The 15,819-nt window shown below is 40.0% G+C and overlaps 1 protein-coding gene across 1 annotated transcript in view; it reads left to right on the forward strand.

Annotated features, from left to right (window-relative positions):
- Nucleotides 1–3,514, forward strand: part of RLIM (ring finger protein, LIM domain interacting) — a 129,329-nt gene extending 125,815 nt beyond the window's left edge. The window contains exon 4 of the mRNA XM_078688837.1: nucleotides 522–3,514. Within this exon, the coding sequence (XP_078544963.1) occupies nucleotides 522–2,650 (2,129 nt within the window). The 3' untranslated portion in view covers nucleotides 2,651–3,514. The remainder of the gene's footprint in view (nucleotides 1–521) is intronic.
- Nucleotides 3,515–15,819: the final 12,305 nt, after the last annotated feature.

Below are 15,819 nucleotides of genomic sequence, written 5' to 3' on the forward strand. Positions count from 1 at the left end.
GCTTGGCGAAAGCGGTCACCCAGGACATAGCAGTAGCTGGCCCTGAGGGGTAGCGGTCTCCAGGGCTCTTAGTTGCTCCAAGAGGGGGCGGAGGGGACATGGCCCTTCCTTTCTCAATGGCATTCAAAGGGCAAATAACTGTTACATGATTGGGACGCAGACTTTAGATGGTACCATCCAACAAGGAAGTGAAGTCCAAAGCTTAACTAATTTATGAGGTGCAATTAGAAACTACTGAGCTTTCCACCAGGTATGCAGTATATCCACATGTGCGATTTATGTATTAATGAATAGTACTAATAAGTAGGTGTCCATCTTTGAACTTTTGTAGCATACACATTCAAAATGTGCTAGACTAACAGGAATGGATATGGTAGTCAAGAAAGATCCTTTCATAGGAGTTAAACTTCCAAATAGGACTGTTGCTTTTATATTAATTGTGAACTTTGGCATGTAACAAATATAACTGAGACAAATGATTCAGAGTGTTAACTTTGTATTGGACTTTCTTTTTTTAACAGGTTCAGAATCTGGAGAGGATGCATCCAATGGAGATTCAATTATAGATTGGTTGAATTCTGTGAGGCAAACTGGAAACACAACCAGAAGTGGACAACGAGGAAACCAGTCCTGGAGAGCTGTAAGCCGGACAAACCCAAACAGTGGTGACTTCAGATTCAGTTTGGAAATCAATGTTAATCGAAATAATGGCAACCCAGTCCCAGAGGGTGGTAATGAGCCATCTGCAGGTGCTTCTAATACAGATGAAGTAATGGAAAATGGCAGTCCAAGTGACAGTGTGACTCCTAATTCTGAGGCTGCAGCAGATGTTCATGCTAGCGCTGATATGACTGATTCAGAAGTTGTAATGACTGAAGAAGCCATTCATGCAGGAGCTAGCAGTGATGGCATTATTGAAGATGAGGTATGCGCTCAAGGTACCAGTTTGGAAGCCTCCATCCTTGAAAGAGCCAATTTAGAAAGTGTTATTTCAGAAGCTAGCAATTTGGAAATGATTAACTCTATCTCAGAAGCTGCTATTCTGGAAAGGGCCAGCAGAGAGGCTGCCAGTTTGGAAAGAGCTAGCTTTGAAGTTGCAAGTCTAGAACGGATTGGCTTAGAAGCTGCCAATTTAGAAAGGGTCCGATTGGAGGCTGCCAGTCAGGAAGCAGTGTGTCTAGAATCTACAATTGCAGAAGCTACTTGCCAAGAAAGCTCAAGCCCATCGACGTCTTGTGAGGGAAGAAACAATTCAGAACATGCATGTCTTGAAACTGCTAATGTAAGATTGACTGGAATGGAAAATAGTCCTTCTGTAGGAGCCGTTGCTGAGGAAACTTCCCCACAGAGAGGTCAAAGAAGAGCAAGAAGCAGGAGTCCTGAGCAGCGAAGAACTAGGGCAAGGACTGATAGAAGTAGGTCACCTCTCAGTCCAGTGAGTGAGACTTCTCCTAGGTCATCTCCAACTTCAGATCAGTTTTTAGCCAATGAGCAAGAAGGAAGCTCTAGAACCCGGCGGCATGTGACATGGTCTCATCCTTTGAATCATTCTCCAGAAAATGAGGCTGATGGGAGCTCAAGAACTAGACAACATGTGACTTTACGACAGCACACAACTGGGACAGAAGCACCAAGTCAAAATGCAGTACAGTTTTCTACACCAGAAGCCAGAAATGCGCCACCCCCACCAATTTCAGAAACTACTGGCAGCAGTGAGTCTGCAGCACCTGGACAAAGACCTCCAACCATTGTCCTTGACCTACAAGTGAGAAGAGTACGTCCAGGGGAATATCGCCAAAGAGACAGCATAGCTAATAGAACTCGCTCCAGGTCTCAGACCCCAAACACATTTACTTATGAAAGTGAGCGTGGTGGTTTCCGTCGCACATTTTCTCGATCTGAACGTGCAGGTGTACGGACTTATGTAAGCACAATCAGGATTCCAATTCGCAGAATTTTGAACACTGGCTTAAGTGAGACCACCTCAGTTGCTATTCAGACTATGCTGAGGCAGATAATGACTGGATTTGGAGAGCTGAGCTATTTCATGTACAATGATAATGATGCCGATCCGAGCGTGCCTGTCCCTGTACAAAACCCAGCTGCAGACCCTGCTGAGGCACAAAATGTCAGTAGCAGTAGTAGTAGTTCTAGTGGAGACAGTACAGAAGCCAGCCCTGGAGAAGTATATGAAGGTGGTAATGAAGGTGTTAATGAAGGCATTAATGAAGGTGGCACGGAAGGCAGTAATGAAGGCAGTGCTGAAGGTGGTGTGGAAGGTGGCTCAACAGCTCTTGGCAGGCGGGAGGGTCGTAATCGGGGATTGGTCACCTTTGAAGAAAGTGGCTCTTTACCATTTCTTAGTCTTGCACAATTTTTCCTTCTTAATGAGGACGATGATGATCAACCAAGAGGACTCACCAAAGAACAAATAGATAACCTGTCCACTAGAAATTTTGGTGAAAATGATGCTCTGAAGACATGCAGTGTTTGTATTACAGAATACGCACAAGGCAATAAGCTCCGAAAACTGCCTTGTTCACATGAGTACCATGTTCATTGCATTGATCGCTGGTTATCGGAAAATTCAACGTGTCCCATTTGCCGTCGAGCTGTCTTGGCAGCGGGCAATAGAGAGAGTGTTGTCTGAATTATAAAACTTTTGGCTGACAAGCCTGCACTATTCGTGATGGGCAGCAACAAAAATCCCTTCTTTATGGCCACTTTTTGAGTGGTACTTAAAGTATATGGTTTTGTCATAAAGAAATATTGCCCTGGAAATAACTTTCCCACAAATATAATCTTTTTAAATGCAGTCCAGAATGTAAAATTTCAGAGTCTACGTTGTATATTGCAAGAGACTTTTGCCCAATACACTTTACAACATCTTAGTTTCAGCCGTTTTAAAGAATGATTTTTTTCTGTTATCTAAACAGTCTGTTGTGTATAGCATTATATGCTTCTTACCATTATTTTATGTTTTTTTTTTTTTTAGTTGAAATTGAACTTTCCTCCAACTGTTTAAGACCTGTTTCTGATCCATTTTTCTGTCCTGCAAATGCTCATTGGTTAACAGCAGGTTATATTCAGGCCTTAGGATGCTGCGCTTCCATTGAATTCGGAACTGTGCCAAAGAGCATCTAAGGGAGGAGTTTTGGGAATGAGACACTTGGGTGGACTAGGATGTTAGTTTTATGGATACTAAATAAAATTATACATCATATAAAGGTACTTGATAATACCATGCGCACCTATCTGTTAAACCCATCGTGATAGCTTGAAATGTGTTGTTTGACAGGAAGCATTCACGTTTCGTTTAGCTGTGTTTTTGTACACATTGAATTCTGAATTGCCATCCCAATTTACCGGCAGCACTTCATCTCCCACTTGTGTAAAGCGAAATCCCAGGAAATAATTTTAAATTACAGAACTCTTAAACTTTATTTCCTGATACACTTTAGACTGGCATGCATATGTGGAGACTTTTTCTTTAATAAAATATTGTTGCTCTTAATTCCAATCAGCATATTCATTTTATTAGCTTTTGAATCCGAGCGATATTAAACTGTTCTCATATCCTTCGTTGCCTGCTCAGAGAGCAGATGTCTGTGCTACTACACACAGTCGACCGGAACACACATTTTTAAACAAAAAAAGAATTACATGCATGTTGTCCTGGGCAAATTATCAGAACACTGCAATAATGTTAACAGAGCCAAACATCCTTTTGAAGGTTTTCAAGAAGGAAATGGAATCACAGTACAGTTCTGCTTCATGTTCTTAGATTTGTAAATAAACTGTTATATTTCCTATGTTTCTCTTGTCTCCAAAGCCCTTCACTACGGCAAACTGTAGGAGTTGCTCATAGTTCTATTGGGATATTTATCTTGTTGTGAAATACAAAAGTCTGCTTGTTGACTTAAAAAAAAAAAATTGATATAAAAATGTAAAGCTTTTTGTAGAAGCTCAGTACTTTTCCAGTGCACTGTTGTACTAATGCATTATACAAATTAAAATCTACTTACTTTGCTTAAATTACACACATGCTTTCTTGGGAGCTCACTGAGATGTATATATGCAAATACCATTCTGTTTTTGCATATATAGATGCACACTTGTATCTGTACATGTATGATGCACACATTTCACCATATGTATATAGATGTATACATATGTGTAGCTATTATAACAAAGGCTAAGCCTTTGTAAATCTATTTGTCAATAGCTGGGCATATGTCATGTTTAATTTGTAAAAAAAAAACAAAAAGCTGCTAACTTCAAATGGGAATAAAATACAATTAAACACAGGAGTTAAGATTGTCTTAAATCGTATAAAAATCAATATTTTGGTTAAACTTTACTTGTGTCTAAACAGAAGAAATACTTTCTTTAATCAGTCTTATAACATTTAAATATAATATTTGTATCAGATCTTTACTTTAATAGTCAAAACACATTTTTCTATTGTATTTTAACTCTGACGATTGTCTAAATTCTGCTTTGTGGGCATGTAAAATGCAGTATGAATGTAGGATTATATTTTCAACTGCTGACAAAACACCTTACAATGATCAGAATAATAACCTTTAATGAATTTCTGAAGCACTTTAGTGATCACTGATTTATAGTAACTTTTGTATCCTATAAGTCTTAATGTTCTGCAGTGTTAAGCTTTTAACACACTAAAATATTTGCATTTGACGTTCTGGTGAAGTACATTCCTGTTCCTGACTCTTAAGCCATGGCAAACATTTCTTGGTAGCCGGCTAGGTGCACACTTGCTTTGAGCACCCTTACACTCTTGATAGTTACCCACATTTGTGTTCTTTTCCTCTCTTCCAAACTTGTGACACCCAGGGGATCACTCATCCCATACAAATGAGTCACCACCCTTAGCCCACTTGATTCCTCAAGCACTCTTTTTGGTAGACTAGAAGTTCTGAGGTTCTCCGGTGCATTCTCTCATGCCTTCATTGAATGTTGTGGTGGTTTTTATCCATATGTTCTGAAAAGGGGTTCTTGTCACATACCTACTTTTTTTTTTTTTTTTTTATTCCTTTCTGAGACATTTGCAAGAGCCGACAGCGACCCTCTCCATTAAAATTTCCTAAAAGTAAGTTGATTTTCTTAAAGCTGGACCTCGACTAGGGTCTACTTGTTGTATTGTACTTGTTTGTAGAGTGTTACTTCTGATGAGGCCCTGAAGCACTTTATAGACTAGTAGCACACTCCCCTTTGTTAGGGCTGTGCTTGTAATGCCGGTCACATCGTCTGTGTAGGTAGTGTAGATGCAATCCTTGATGACCTAAGTTGTGGTCATATTGTGTTTTTTTTTGTTGCACCTGTGCATGAGTGTGAAGAAAAAAAAAGTTGAGTGATAGAATGTTTAAGTATACTAGGCACGATCATGCTAATGTATGCCTACTGTATATTGCGATCAAGAACAGGGATACAACTGTTAGAACATGGGAAGCTGTGTCAAGACATGAACTTTTGAATTGCTTTGTTTTTTAAGAATACATTTTTGATTTTTTTTTTTTTTAAACCTGTATAACAATTGTCAGGCATCTATAACTTGACTCTATGGACTGTATACAGCATCACGGTAGTGTACATAGTATTTATCCACCCTCCCTCAAGACCATATGCTAATATAAAAGCTACTTAAAAATCCTGCGTATATATTTTTAATTGAAGGCATGACCTACACCCATTTAGTCCATCTCGCCCATCCCACAGTACCTCCACCATGTACTATTGGTATTGTGATATGTTTGTTCTAATTTATTACTTGCCACATAATTATACTTTAACTTTTATTTTGTTTCTTGCTTTTGTACAGAAGTATAGTCTTTTGTGTAGCCTGCACGGTCTTTTCCTTTGTATTGGTGAAATCTTTTTTTCCTACGGTTCTTTTCTTGCTGCTTTAAAGGCAGATCTTTAAGGGTTTGGTACAATTGTAAGAATTTTGGACATATTTGGTATTTTTTATGGTGTGAAGTGTTTCTTATATGGTGTGAGCTCTCAAAGCTCAGGTTCCATATTCAGTGCATAAACTGCTCAGTGACAGTTGTCAATAGTGAACTATCTCTTTATATCAATTCTGAACTCTTTCTTACAGTCGTCAAATGTCTCAATTTTACTTTCCTGAATAAGTCCCTTAACGTTTGGCTAATATCTCACTTCCCTTTTTGTAAAGTGACCACGTTCAGCTAGATTCAAGTAATGGTTATGTTGAATAAGGTGGCAGAAATGCAGTGATCACACCCTTTGACTACATGTCACATTATTGCCATTAATGGGCGTGTTATTACGGAAGCAAGAACTTTATTAGATCTATGATGTTTGGAAAGTCATATTATATCCCATATTGATCTACCCAACAGTGTTGCATATGGTGCCAGTGTTTCTCTGTTTTTTGTGATCTGTTTCATGGAATGCATGGCCTCCACACCCTGCTTTTTTTCTTTTTCTACCGGTTCCACTGACCATCAACAGGGGACAAAGGGTAACCTGTCGTTCTCTCAATAACGTAAGTAGTCAATTTACCAAAAGACTGTCTATTGGTAGTTCTATAACAAAATGCATCATTGGACCGGTTCCAATTCTATCTTAGGTAAGACAAATCAATACCATCAGAAGCCTGTTAGGCATCTTATAGTATAAATTGTATATAGAGTACTTATTTTATGTTGAGTTAAAAAAAATATTTCATCACTTCTGATTGATCAGGATGTATCCTGTGAGGCCTGTGAGATTCTAGTTATTCTGCCAATAATTGTGTAAGTAACTCTAGCTTTGCATTAAATAAAGAGGTCAGTCTATTCGAAGCACAAAGCTTCTTGGGTTTACCCTGTTTTGATTATGGGTGTTGTATCTGCTTTCCTCATGGTCAGAGGTGATTGTACTTTACTCGCTGAAGAAGTTGTGAAGCTTAATTCATTGAACAACTGAGTGAGCAGATTAAATTGTTTAAGTAAAAGGTGCCTGCTAGACCAAAAGGTCTGGGTGCCTTATTGATTGGAAAATATACAATTTCTTACTCGCTTCTGGCATGGACATTCCGTGCTCTAGTTGCTCCCTTGTTGTGGTCCAATCCATGGTAATTCCAGTTCATTAAAAACCACTGTTGACCGAGCCAGTAGGTCTCATCTCAGGCTTTACCGTTGGGTTTTAGCACTTCCGTGCAGCATGGCTAAAGAGGAAACTCCCAAAAAGGTGTAATGAGCCGGCCGCTGCAGCAGTATTTTGTAGGTGCATGCATGCTCCTACAAAATATGTGCAGTTGCTTGTTTTTTTTCTTATCTTTATTGATCCAAGTTGGATTGTTAAATAAAAATAAAAAAAAGGCAGTGGAAATGCATGTTTTTTAAGTGGGTGATGAAAGATCAAGGAGCACATGGTTGAAAGCAACACAGATGGAGGGAGGCAACCAGCATCATGGAGGATGGCTGAAGAAGTGTGTAACATGGGCGAGCGCAATGTGAGGGAGCAGGGGGAACAAGCACACAGGTGAGAGATCACTACAGAGGGGCCTGGGGCATAAGCACATGAGTGAGAGCAACATGCAGTGCAGAGGAGGGCTTAAGAGAAGTACACTCATGGAGTGCTTAATCAAAAAGAAAAGTAAGAACGAAAAACAAAGTAGTGAAAGGGCCCAAAAAATAAGGCCATGTTCCGGGGTTGGGACAAATGCAAGCGGAAGGAAAAGACACAATCAGTCTTCAAAGGATAGGATTGACTGCTGTTGTAGGGTGCTTTAGTAAAAGCATTCCCATTGCAACAGCCTACTGTAGCGTTCCTTTTTATCGTTCACATATTGATTTCCATAGAATAGGCCTAAAGGTTGACAGTGTACGTGTAACTGTTTCTTAATCTTTGATATTACTTACCTAGATGCAGTTTCAGGCGAGAACAAGATACTCTAGACTAGAGTAATTAAACACAAAAAATGATACAATTGTCCATGAAAACAGGAATCAAGTAAGTAGTTGAAAATGGTTGTTAAAATAAATTCAGGTTCAACCGGAAATGAGCCACATTTAGCGGGGGAGGGGGGAAAGACCTGCAAACACATGCACTCTTATGGAGTGCTGCAACTTAAATTGAAAAAACGTAGCTTTGAAAGTGCATAAACTGGAAAAAAACACTGGGTGGGGCAAGGAAGCAGTACTTGGGCCATGCTCCAAGGGAGGGACAAACACTTGAAGAGCAAGTGTAGCTGACATGCTTACCAAAGAAAAGCAAGGCAATGAGTGGCAACGAAGCCACCCAATGGTAAGCAATGGGTAGGCTTTAAGCCCCTTTTAAGTAAACAAAATGTCTCTCCGGCAAGTCCTAAAAATGAGATACTCTAGGGATCTGGTGTGTCCCTGATAAAGTTTACTAAAGAAAGTAATGATTGCAAGTTTTTTAAATGCCCTTTGTAGAATCATAAGGAGGTTCCAGACATCAGAAGTTCTAGGCTTTCATTAAGCAATAAGCAGTTTGGTAATTTCTTAGTCAGTTGTGCCATTCCAAAGTATTCTGTTAGGAGCATATTTATCAGTCCCCTCAGTGCTTTGATTTCTCTGAGATTTTGGAAAATCCAGCTCCCCTGGCAGTATTTAACTTTCTCTCGGTCTACCTCTGGTCTTTTGTGCATCTGATCGGCCCTGGCAGCTATACATTTTTCAATTTTAGTAACTTTGAATATGTTGCTGGCTTGGTACCCTGTTTCCTTATATATTCTTTGATATTCGTCCCTAAGATCAGTTTTAGGTATCCTATCTTTTAGGAGCTTTGTATTGACGCGCCAAGAGTTCTGTTTGTTTCTAGACCTCTCTTCCATGGGACAGTCCCTCTTTTCTGGTGCCTGGCCTGATATTGTGATTAATTCTGTACCTGTTTTGTCTGTTGCTGTAACACATCTGTGCTCCATATTTTGATTCTTGAGTAAGACTTGTGGATGTTGGAAAATAATAGATTTATTTTCACTTGAGAAAACAGTTCTCCATATATTGAATATACCCAATTCCATGACTGACCTCACTTGTGACAGACATTTCACTGGTTGTGTACCGATTGGTGGGTGCGTATAGTAGTAAAACTTCTACTTCAAATAAATAGTTCCTAATAATTTACAACTATCACTCCATGCACATTTTCCTGCCAGGCAAGTAATGGGATTGAATACATTCTTTGGTGTATTACTCTAGTAACTCAAGCAAAAATAGTAGGTTACTTGCACACAGATTCGTCTGTTTTTTAATGCATTTTACTGGGGAATTTATTTCCATACCTTCCAGGGTAGTATGCCTGCCTATGGTATCAGAAAGTGTCAGCTGCCCCTCCTCCCTGCATTCCTTGAATGGTCGAATATTCATAATGTACGTTCTACGTATTTTCAGTTACTCCCACCCTCCCATAAAAAAATGTAAACGGCAAGAACATATTACTGCTTAACTTGTAACATCCCATTGGAGTGGAACTGAAACACTGCAGATGTAATTGGGGACCCAGTCCTGCTGCTAGCCTCAACCTCCCCCCACTCAATGGCCTAACAGTATTAGTAATTACATTTTTAACCCTTATTCTTTTTTTGTCAAGGAAACAATAGACCGTGTATGAAACCGATAAGGCGAACACCTTTTCTGGACTTATATGTGCATTCAAGTTTATTAAGTTGTCAAATGTCTATTTCTTTTTCTCTGGCTGTGTGCTCACTCCTACCGCCCTCTAATTTCATACTTCTTTCTGATAACTACAAGATTGGATTGCTTTACCCTCTTCAGCATACCTAATTACACTAGTCTTCCTTTCTATTTGGAATACTAAACCAAAGGATAATGCCCATCTATATCTTATCTTTTTTAGTTTCTGAGCTCTTTTATTACATTGTCTATTAGTAATGTAGCCTGTGATGGATATTAGTACATCTAGATTTTACAGCCTTATTCTCTAGTATATGATCGCTGGGTATCTTGCACTGTGAGCTCTTACAATGCGTATTGTAAAAAAAAATTCTCCATGTAGAATGTCCCTAAATAAATTAGTGCAAACAGCTTTACTGTTGTCACCCTGGATCTAATTTCTAAAACATCACATTTGCCCCTCAGATCATTTAGTTTGTTGGACATGGCATAGATAGTGTTTCATAGCGATCATGGTTGATATAGCATATTCATTCTCACTCTTTCATTAATCACTTGTATATCCTTTGCTTTCATTTCATTTCCACTTTTGCTGCATACAATTGAAACACCTAGGTTTTGCTAAATTTATCCTGCAACACTGATAGACATTGCATTAGGTTTTAGTCAGTAGGAACTTTATTTTGTCTCTACCTGTCTGTTTTAATTTGTAGTCTCCTACTGTTACCATGTTTGTGGTTTTTTGTTGTTGTTTTTTGTTGTTTTTTTTTTTTAGATCACCCTTTTTCACCCCAGTAGGAGTACCGATCATGTTGAGGTCTTTCCAACTGTTTTCTTTGTGAGAGATAATTTTATTTTTTATTTTAAAAGTTTTATATAGTGCTGGCTAGACCTGGAGGTATCAGAGCGCTTTACATGGGTTCGGTGATATTTTTTTGCAGGACTGCTGTGTTCTATACCATGACATCCTACCTTTATCGTAGCCTAGTTTTTAATTTTCCTTTTCAGTGGATATTGATCCAGTATAAGATACATCCAGTCTCTAGTTCAAAGTATATTATCTTGAAATAACTATTCATTAGCAGAAACCTTTGTTTCACACTCCAAACCCCAGGCACTTTTGAGTATATTTCAAGCAAGCTTTTACATATTAATTGCTTCTCTGCCTTTAATTCTCTATCTTGTTTTCTGGGGAAAAAACTCAATGTCTTTTGGTGGTCTTTCTTGTTCCTGTCAAACCTAATCAGAAGGCCTTCTTGTTGAGGGTGAAGTGGCTGGACCAAGACTAGAGGCCCCAGCCGACTCCATTACAATATGCTGCTGGCCCGCATATGTACCTCATTTTTAAGGCAGATAGCTGCTACCACAGCACTACGGAGCTTGCACCTCTCCAACCTCTATTCTTCAGGCTACTCCACCTTCAGGAAACAGTTCTCCTGGCAGTGGGCTTGCGTCTCCTCCACATCTGCAGTTGAGACTGGTATGGCTTGCTTGCTAAAGCCAATTGGGAGCTTGCTACAAGTGTAAGCCTGTTGCTGACCATGCACCTCTTAATTACATTCCAGTTCGTGTGGGGTTGGTAGATTGCACATGGGTGAGTAGTTCATTAGGGTAAAAATTTCTCAGTGGCACGGTTATTGCTAGCAACTAAATTGGGATACTTTCTAGTGGGCCCTAAAAAGTAGATTGTAAATTGCAACGTAAAAAGTGTTGTACTAACAATGTAAAACATCGGCAGGTCAGACAAGAAATTAGTAGTTATATTTCGATTCTATAGTTACTTAGCACGTTAAACATTGTATGAATAGTACAGTATGTTCATTATTTCCTAGTAACTCATTACATGGAGACGCAGATTAGCATACTTTTTTCTTAGTTTCCTGGTTCATACAAGCACTGACAGATCAGAATACTTATCAAGAAAAGTTCACTGCTGCAGTCCAAAGCATGATGCTAGTAGTGGCAGGTTCTGGTATGATTCTGGTCTGTTTGGGTCTGTGGGTGGTGTGTTGTAGAGTGGCTTCTGGTCACTATTTCATAGGGACAGGGCAGGTACAGCATAAGGCACTGCCTAAACCCTTCTTATGAAGGTTGGCAGGGGGTAGCTAGGTCTAGTCCTTGTGGCCTCTTCTTGGTACAAGCTAGATCTTCATTCAGTCAGTCAGTCAATTATCTTTATTTGATTATTAAAAATCATAAAAGAACAAGCATAACAACATTTCATCAGAACACAAATAGTACAGTCAATGTTTTGTTTAAAACTCTAAAATCACAATGTACGAAATAAATTATGCAAGAATGTTAAAAATATTAAAATCAGTAAGATATAAAAGAGTAATCAATTTTCCGGATTAAGATGCCTAGTTCTTGTACGATGCTTGTTTATGCGTGCTCCTGCAACTAAAAAACTAGCAACATGAAAAGCTACTTTTACATTTGGAAGGAGTTGCAGGAACATCAAGGCTGGTTTTACCTGCGTAAAACCCAAATTGCACAAAATAGGAAGCAGGTATTTTTTTCTAATCTCAGTATAATGGCCGCAGAATAAGATAAAATGAGTCGTATCCTGGGTGGAAAAGTGATCACAGTCACATGGTTCAGCATTATCAGGTCTATTCCATATTTTAAAATTGCCCAGAATGAAGGGAATCAGATCAAAACGAAATCTCGTTAAAAGGAAACGATGGTATGGTTTAGTTACCAGGAAAAGGTATGGTTCCATTCCTGGGACAGATGTCAGCATACAGTGTTTCCTAACCATGGGTTTATTTAGCTCTATGGCTTCCCTCTCCAAAACATAAAACTTTGTCAGGGTATTTTTAACTGTATGTATATCTTCCTGGTTTATCAAATGTGGAGAAGAAAAAAGTTCTGGTCGGCCGGCTATAGTTAGCTGCGTCTGAACGTATTTTACCCACAGAATGTTATGAGCTCTATCCAGGGCTAAGCAATCTTTTAAGATGATATGATTTAATGTAAGCTCCTGGTTGAGCCAAATTTTCAACCATCCAATAACTGGGGCTAGTTTTAAGATGTCGGTTATATAGCTCAATCCAAGCTCTGTATGTATTATATAAGTGGAAGTCGATTGAGGGACAGAAAGCAGAGTTCTCAAATTTATTTTCAACTTTCTGGATTTTATCATGATTAGTATACCCCCAAATGACAGAACCGTATTGGGCAACCGACAAACATTTAGCTTTGTAGACCTTTATAATGCTTTCCATGGGGCGGGCTCCAAGTTTTTTAGCAAAGCCAAGCAACCCAGCGGCCGCTCTTGCCACGGCGTTGCTTTTGACAGAATGCTGGGGGCCCCACGTGTCCTTTTCATCAAAGGTCACCCCTAAGTAAGGAAAAGATGGTACTCTCCTGACCTCTTTCCCTGCACAAAAAAATGTTTTCGACTTTCTTTTCCTGCCTGCGGCTCCTGCAATCATAACATGAGATTTTTCTGTGTTGGTTTTCATGTCCAACGAGGACATGAAATCCCCAAAGGATAAAAGGAGTTTATTTAGTGCCACTCCGGAGCGTGCCAAGAGGACTGCATCGTCCGCGTACAGGAGGACAGGTATCTTTGTCTCACCTGCACGCAGAATGTCGGTGTGGGAAGCTGCCAGGACTGCCTCAAGATCGTTTATGTAAAGAGTAAAGAGGAGGGGGCCAAGGATACATCCTTGCCTAACCCCCCTCTCTGACTTAAAGTGGCAAGTACATCTCCCTTCCCTGGTCACTCTGACCGAGGTCTTAAGATCTCTATGTAACTCGGCCAGGTACCCGACCAAAGGGGCGTCAATGCCCATGGTCAAAAGGACCCCCGACAGCTTAGCCCTGTTAACCAGGTCAAAAGCTGAGGAGAGGTCCATAAAGGCCATGTACAGAGAGCCCCCCTTGGCGATTGCGTATTTATTTATGATCAGTTCTAGGTTTAGGCACTGATCTAAAGTTCCTCTATTGGCTCTAAAACCATATTGTGCATTTGATAGGACACCCATCCCTTCTAAAAGCTGAGTCAGTCTTCCTAAAAGGACTCTTCCCAGGATTTTGACACTGGAATCAATGAGAGAGATTGGCCTATAACAGGCCGGATCTGTTCTCTGTCCTTTTTTAAAAATCGGTATTATCGTGGACTTGGCCCAGCTAGTAGGAAAGATAAAATCCCTTGTGGCGTTAAAAATATTTGTGAGAATTTTGGCACTTAGTTCAGGGGCACTCTTAAAAAAATCTGCGGGAACCCCATCGGGCCCCGGTGCCTTTTTATAGAGTGTGTCGTTAATTGCTGTTTTCACCTCCTCTAAACTAAAAGGGGAGATGGAAGTTACTGCTTGTGAGAATTGCATTCCACAACCTGGAGTGATATCAGGGCAGCTATAAATATTACTGAAATGTGTGACCCACTGTTCATCAGGTATGATGCAGTCTGCTCTGTGATTCTCTAGTCCCACAAAGTATGGATGGTTTATTATTGCCCAAAATCTAGCACTATCTCTCTCTGTATATCAGGCGACAATAAATCATTCCAGGCCTCCTTTTTAATCTCGGATTTCCTCGTCCTGATAGCATAACTGTATTGTTTCCTCAGTAATGCTATCTGCTCTTTATCTCTTGGTTTATTTTTTAGGGCTTTTAGGAGGATTGAGTGAGCCATGGAACAATTTGAATCAAACCATTTGGGGCCCCTGTGCATATTAGGCTTTTTCTTTACGGTCAGGTCTAAATTGACCTGACGGCAGATAACATTGAAAGCCTCTATCATGGTAGTTGCAGAGTTATTATTATCCAAGCAGATTGCAACCTCCCCCTCAATTTTAGCCAGAGTATCCTGTAAAAAGGTGATAGGGGTTACTTGGTCCCATTTCAGTCTGCGATTCTGATCTCTCAGGACTAAATCTGTCACACACAAAACTTCAATCACCCTCTTTCCCAAAACTCCCTGTGATATGATCTCTAAAATTACAGGGTTATGATCGCTAAAAACTGAAGTTTCTACCTTATAATTAAGCACTTCAGGCAGAATACTAGAGGATAAAAAAATATAATCTACAATTGTGCCTGTGTTGTTACCCACGTATGTTGGTAACCTTGAGCCAATATGGCAGCTATGTGACTCATAAAGATTATAAGTTGCTAGGAGCGATTCCAAAGCCTCTCCACGTGATGAGTGTTCAAAATGCGGAGTAGAGGAATAGGGGAAAAAATCCTCGTGTTCCACATGGCAATCCACATTGCATGGATGGATGTTGTAATCACCCATAAGGATCACCTCAAACCCATGGACACTATTCTCACTGTGGGTAGACAGGAATTCCTCTAGAGTTACCAAATGCTCATTCAAGATTTGACTGACAGGAGAATTATAAAAATTAACAAATAATCTGGGATGTGAGTTTGGTGTAGTTAGTTCAACCGCTAAGATATTTATTGAATTGGTTTTAATCTGTCTTGGCTTCCCTTGAATATCTAGGGAGATGTATATAGCCAAGCCCCCCTTCGCCCTTCCTGTTTTGCTAGGAACTGCCGGTACAACAAAATGGGAAAAGCCGTCCAGAGCAAGTCTGTCTGACGTTTCCCAGGTTTCTTGAAAAGCAAGAATGTCATTGGGTCTAATTATCTCCAACCAGTTCTTGTCGTTGAATTTGGCTCTGAGGCCAGCGACATTCCAGCTCATGATTTTGCAGGCCCTAATGCCTGTAGAGTTCCGATCTTGTGATCTGGGAGCAAATGGAAGACCCTCACCATTACTGTCTTGTCTGGGAGAGAGTCAATCGTTTTGTTCCATGGAGGATAATGGGGCATAGCGATTAAACAGTTGAAGAGGTTCTACAAAAAGATTATGCTGTGCTAAGTGGGAATGATGGGCTGCTACATTATGCCTTGTGTCCTGCCCCCATCTAAGGTTTGAATCCCAATTTCTATCCCACCCTGGCGCGGGAGTCCTTGGGTGGGTAACGTTCTGCTGTTCACCATAAAAGAACTTTAAAGTTAAGGGAACAACAGTACCCTGTCTGCGTTGGGGAGGGAATAAATTAGCAAGAATATTGGGAAGGACGTCTTGATTTGAGAAGCTCACTGTCACACAGTCCCCTTTAAACTTTTTCGGCCGGTTTCCCAACCAGGGGACCCTAGTTGCTGACTTAATTACGCTTGCCAGATGGTACTTCCCCCTGGAGCTAACCGCATGTTACTGGTT

The sequence above is a fragment of the Lissotriton helveticus genome, chromosome 4_1 (assembly GCF_964261635.1).
Source record: "Lissotriton helveticus chromosome 4_1, aLisHel1.1, whole genome shotgun sequence".
Classification (NCBI taxonomy): domain Eukaryota; kingdom Metazoa; phylum Chordata; class Amphibia; order Caudata; family Salamandridae; genus Lissotriton; species Lissotriton helveticus.